At 44.1% G+C, this 4955-nt stretch overlaps 1 protein-coding gene across 4 annotated transcripts in view; it reads left to right on the top strand.

Moving 5' to 3' along the window:
* The window catches only part of LOC109297135 (alpha-fetoprotein-like), a 52961-nt gene that overhangs the window by 19579 nt on the left and 28427 nt on the right, over positions 1–4955 (top strand). For all 4 annotated transcript variants that reach the window (XR_002097217.1, XR_002097215.1, XR_002097216.1 and 1 more), the window contains exons 9-12: positions 323–455; positions 1634–1731; positions 3178–3316; positions 4101–4324. Coding sequence is in view for 1 of the 4 variants with exons in the window: in XM_019516750.1 (XP_019372295.1) it covers positions 323–455; positions 1634–1731; positions 3178–3316; positions 4101–4324 (594 nt within the window). In the remaining 3 variants the exon portion in view is untranslated. The remainder of the gene's footprint in view (positions 1–322; positions 456–1633; positions 1732–3177; positions 3317–4100; positions 4325–4955) is intronic.

Raw genomic sequence — 4955 nt, 5'->3', positions numbered from 1 at the left:
TCACCACCTTACTGGGGTCATTTGACCCCAGTGCTCTTCCTGCCATGGCAGGGGGTCGGACTAGATGATCTGCTCAGGTCCCTTCCGACCCTAGAAACTATGAAACTATGAAAAATATCACATGGTTGTCTGCACCCTTCAATTAGTCTTTCTGAGATGGTCAGCCCCAGGGTGAAATTTTGGTGAATTCTCAGTGTTCCCCAGGTAGTCAAAATAGCATATCTTGAAGTCCCTGCAGGCGTAATCACCTGTGAATCTTTGAATGTTGTCATTTTATTTTACTTCCTGCATCTCTAATGCTGACATATTTCATATATTACAGATTTCTCTATGAATATTCCAGAAGACACCCCGAGTTCTCTGTTCTAATGCTTTCAAGAATTGGTAGAGGATACCACGGTTTACTGGAAAAGTGCTGCAAAACCAGCTCTCCTCAAGAGTGCTATGGCACAGGGGTATGTGCCCGTGTGGTCAGTCAAAGGCATGGGTGATGAAGATGATCACCAGCTAATGCAGTGTGATTCTGTTTGAGGTGTGAGTTGGGAGTAGTGCTACCCTCCAATCTGGGATTAGATGCCATTACTTTTTAGAGAGAGGATATCAGTTGAAATCTGACTTGATGGCCTCCAGTATGCTAATGAATGGGGTTTCATTCTTTTGTGTACTTGGTAGCTGTGTCGGTTTGAGACAAGAAGGCATACAAAAAACTAGAACTCTTGGTTCCAAAATGATACCTTTTATTAGACCAACTGGGGAATTGCAAGAAAATTGTCCTTTTCTTGTAATTTCCCAGTTGGTCTAATAAAAGGTATCATTTTGGAACCAAGAGTTCTAGTTTTTTGTATGTCTTCATTCTTTTGTTGCATTTACCAATGTGGGGTTACTGGGGAAATTAACATCTTATATGGGGAACGGGAGAGGGGGCAGTGGTGCAGAGGATGCAACTAGCATTTGGAAAGACTGGAAGAGAGTGTATTTTAACTTCAGAGCTGGCTAACAGTTCAGAAGGGAGTTATCCGGCTGCAAGGGACTCCTGCGCACTGGGGACAAAGCAGATACTCTCCTGGGAAACAGGAAGAAGAAAGGGACCATAGTAGAGCCCTCCCCTGAGATAAGAACTTAGGTTAGGTGGCTTGCACTAATTACACAAATTCCTAAACTCCTTATTGTCTCCTACATGAAGATGATTCCTATCAGTGACTGTGCCTGCACTGCTGCTGTACTGCTATAATTGTGAGCTCTGCATGGGCAGAGAGATGTGCCAGGGAAGAGGGTGATTTCTGCGGTATCCCAGCCTTCCTTCTGGGCCTCTGTAAGTTCTAACCAAGGAGTGAGTGAACAGCTGCTAGATGTTCATGGCTGTAAGTGCCCCATTATTGGTCTTTTCCTGTGGGCAATTTAGCTTGGAGCTCCCATGTGCAGCAGTTTTGCAAAATTAATTATATTAGAGGTGTAGAGGATGGGCCCTGGTTGTACTGAAAGGATTGAGGTTTCAGAAAGCTGAAGGAATTTTCAGTGTAGGCAGTAGAGATGTGAGTAATATGCCAGTTATGGATAGCCAAAGGCCACATTGTGATGTAACAGCATTACCTCCTCACATAATAACCCCCTGAATATTCTCCCTTTCTTTCAGGAAGAAGAGCTGAGAAAACACATCCAGGAGTCCATAGCAGTGTTAAAGACCAACTGTGAACAATACAAGGAACTGGGAGATTATGCTTTCCAAAATGAGTATGCTTTTCAAAAACATTTCTTTACCAGATTTTAGTACCAGTGGCCAGACCCAAGGTAGTGTAAATCAGTATCATTTCACTGACTTTGAGAGAGAGACTCACTTATACAATTAAAGATTTGGCTGAATAAATTCAGTGTTTGTTTGGGTTTTTCTGCTCTCTTTCATGAGTTGTACCCTATTTCTAACTCAGGAAGCATGGGAGTAATAAACATAGTGGAAAACTGCCCCATCTCCTGTTCACAGTACACATTATGTTCTCTGATAGAGGAAATGTTTAACTTGCATTCTGAGTGCATTCTAGGCTGTAAGCTCCAACTTAAAAGTCACAGTATGGCACAAAGTATACCGCTTTGCCCTTTGTGGTAGACTCCTCTTTTTTTTTTCTCTATGCATTTAACATGCCCTCTAGCAAGGCAAAGATAACAAAGATCTGACTGTGGAACAGAGGGCACCCATACACGTGCTTGACATCTGCTCTGACATATGCTAATTAGATTAATTAAGTCTGATGGGGCATGCTAATTAATGCTCTCTAGCAACCTCCCTGTCATATGTATTTAGCATCCTTGCACTTATAAGGGGCAGTGGGAACACTTGAACTAATGCTCAAGTGTCCCTACAACTATTTTGAAGCACAGGACACTGAATACATGTGATGCTGTGGGTGTTTTAATTAGAGTGGCTCTCAGAGCCTCTGTAATTAAAGTGACCTCCCCACCACTCTGGAGCATGTGTATAGATGCCCAGAAAGACCAAAGCCCAGGAAACAGAGCTACATTTTTATCCTTTGTACTGGTCCCTCCTTATCAGGACTTAAGGTTGTTGGTTCAGCAATATGGCTGACTTAAAGCATGTGAGTACTCCTAGTGAAATCAGGGCTGATGGTGGCATGCCTAAAGTTCCTGTTTAAGTGGAGCTGTACTGGGGTCTTTTCCTCTTAACCAACAACCTTAAGGCCTGATAAGGAGGGACCAGTACAAAGGATAAAAATGTAGCTCTGTTTCCTGGGATTTGGTCTTTCTTGGCATCTATACACATGCTCTATACACATGGGGGGTCACTTTAATTAGAGAGGCTCTGAGAGCCACGCTAATTAAAACACCCACAGCATCACATGTATTCAGTTTCCTGTGCTTCAAAATAGTGGTGGGGACACTTGAGCATTGGTTCAAGTGTTCCCACTGCCCCTTTGAAGTGCAAGGATGCTAAATACATGTGACAGAGTGCTCTCTCAGACTCAGAGCACCTGGTTCTCCTTTCAGTGCAAAGTGAGTGTGAAGTGGAGTGTAGAGTGTAAAGTGGGTTTACAAACACTGTGCCACTTCCCTAATGAAACAGGTAGCCTTCCATTCAGTTGGAGCTATGCAGGTTTACACTGGCCCAGGGTTTGGCCCATTAATGACTCAAGAAGAGCACCAGTAACTGTGAAATGGTTGTTTCAGGCTTCTTCTGCGCTATACCAAGAGAATGCCTCAGCTGCCCTCCAAAGAGCTGATCCAATACACAGAACAAATGGTGGCAGTTGCTTCCAGGTGCTGTCAGCTCAGCGATGACAAACAAATGCTGTGTTCGGATGGATATGTGAGTATATGTTTTCCTAGTCTTGGACCCATCCTCTTCCTATTGCTATGACATTGCTCCAAGTTTCCAGGTGCCCAGGGGTCAAGACCCAGAACCTTCAGTGAACTGTTTGGGAGTGACTGGGTTAGGAGGCATGAGGCAGATTCTCAGGTGGAGTAAACTGGTGTAACATGATTTGAGCTAATGGATTTATGCTGATTCACATCAGCTGAGGATCTTGTCTATATTTTTGCAAAGGGAACTGTCAGGCTAAGGTTAAGCAAGGCCTTTACGGCTTTGCTGAATTGGGGCCTTAGATACATAAACTGGTTCATAGCATGACTCTCCTTGATGTCTATGAGCTGAATCAGGCTCTGGGTAGATATGGGATAGCACCCATGTGGCTTCATTGGAACGATTAATTCCAAGTTTACTTATGAAGCAAGATTTAAAAGGACCTCCTGCTGGCCTCCTCGTTCACACACACAGTAGGACAATACCCCACAAATCCTGCTTAGTGCAAGCAAAGCACATACTAATAGGATTTTAGGTGTAAACTTTGTCATTAGAGTGCAAGTGTATAAAGCTACATATATAACAATGCCCCTATTTAAAAATGAGACCCCATTTTGGATTCTGTCTGGCACAGCAAGCTGCAGGGCTATTTTGTTTTTAAAGTTCTTTAAACATTAAATAAATGTATTTGTAAGTTCTCAATCACCTTGATGTTATTAAAAGCATGATGTGTCCAAAGAAATGTGGTTTTTAATGTAAACATTTCTCTCTTCCTCTCATCTGTCTAAAGTTGGATCTTGTGGTTGGGGAAATATGTAGAAGACAAGGGACTGATCCTATAAACCAGAATGTCTGCCGTTGTTGTGATGACTCCTATGCTCTCAGGACTACCTGTATCGCCAGCTTGGATGTTGATGAAAAATACATACCAATACCATTGACTCCTAGTCTGTTTACCTTTGATGAAGGATTGTGTACAACTGAAGAGTACAAACTACAAGAAAAGAAGCAGAAGTAAGACATGCCTCACTTGTATGCACCCTCATCCTTACTATATTCACCTAGATACACTCTCTTCTTATTCCTTCATCCCCTGGTCAGCCCCTCCAAGCATGGATCACTGTTCTGCCACCCCAATCTGCCTGAGAGAGAGATGGTGGTGGGTGGCGGGGGGAGTGTTCCCCCCTCCCTGCCTTCTCTTAGGCTCCTTGCAGCCTATGCTGCCCCTGTGCACACCTAGATCCAGCCCTGACCAGGCCCCACAGCTGCCTGGCAGCTCCTTGTCTATGCCCCACCCCTGAACTTGCTCCTGCCCCCTGCCCCTGCTTCAGTTGCAGGGCCCTGTTGGGGCTGGATCTGGGCACACAGGGTCATAGTCATAGAACCATAGAGAAGCTGGGCTAGAAGGGACCTCCAGAGGTCTAGTCCAGCCTGAGGCAGGATCATCACTATCCAAACCATCCCATACAAAACCATAATCTAAACTGCATAAGACCACCCTCAAACCTTGATATAACATAAACCGAACACCCTAACCTGCCACAAGTAAAGCAGGGGAACCACAGCAACCAATGTTCTACTTCTATAAAATATTGTCATTATACACTCAAGAGGTTCTGGGAAGAGGGCCACACGTGGTCAGCAT

This window comes from Gavialis gangeticus, unplaced genomic scaffold (assembly GCF_001723915.1).
Source record: "Gavialis gangeticus isolate Ggan-Ray unplaced genomic scaffold, GavGan_comp1, whole genome shotgun sequence".
Classification (NCBI taxonomy): Eukaryota; Metazoa; Chordata; order Crocodylia; family Gavialidae; genus Gavialis; species Gavialis gangeticus.
Note: the sequence above shows the minus strand (reverse complement) of the source record. Positions and strands in the feature narration are given on the sequence as shown.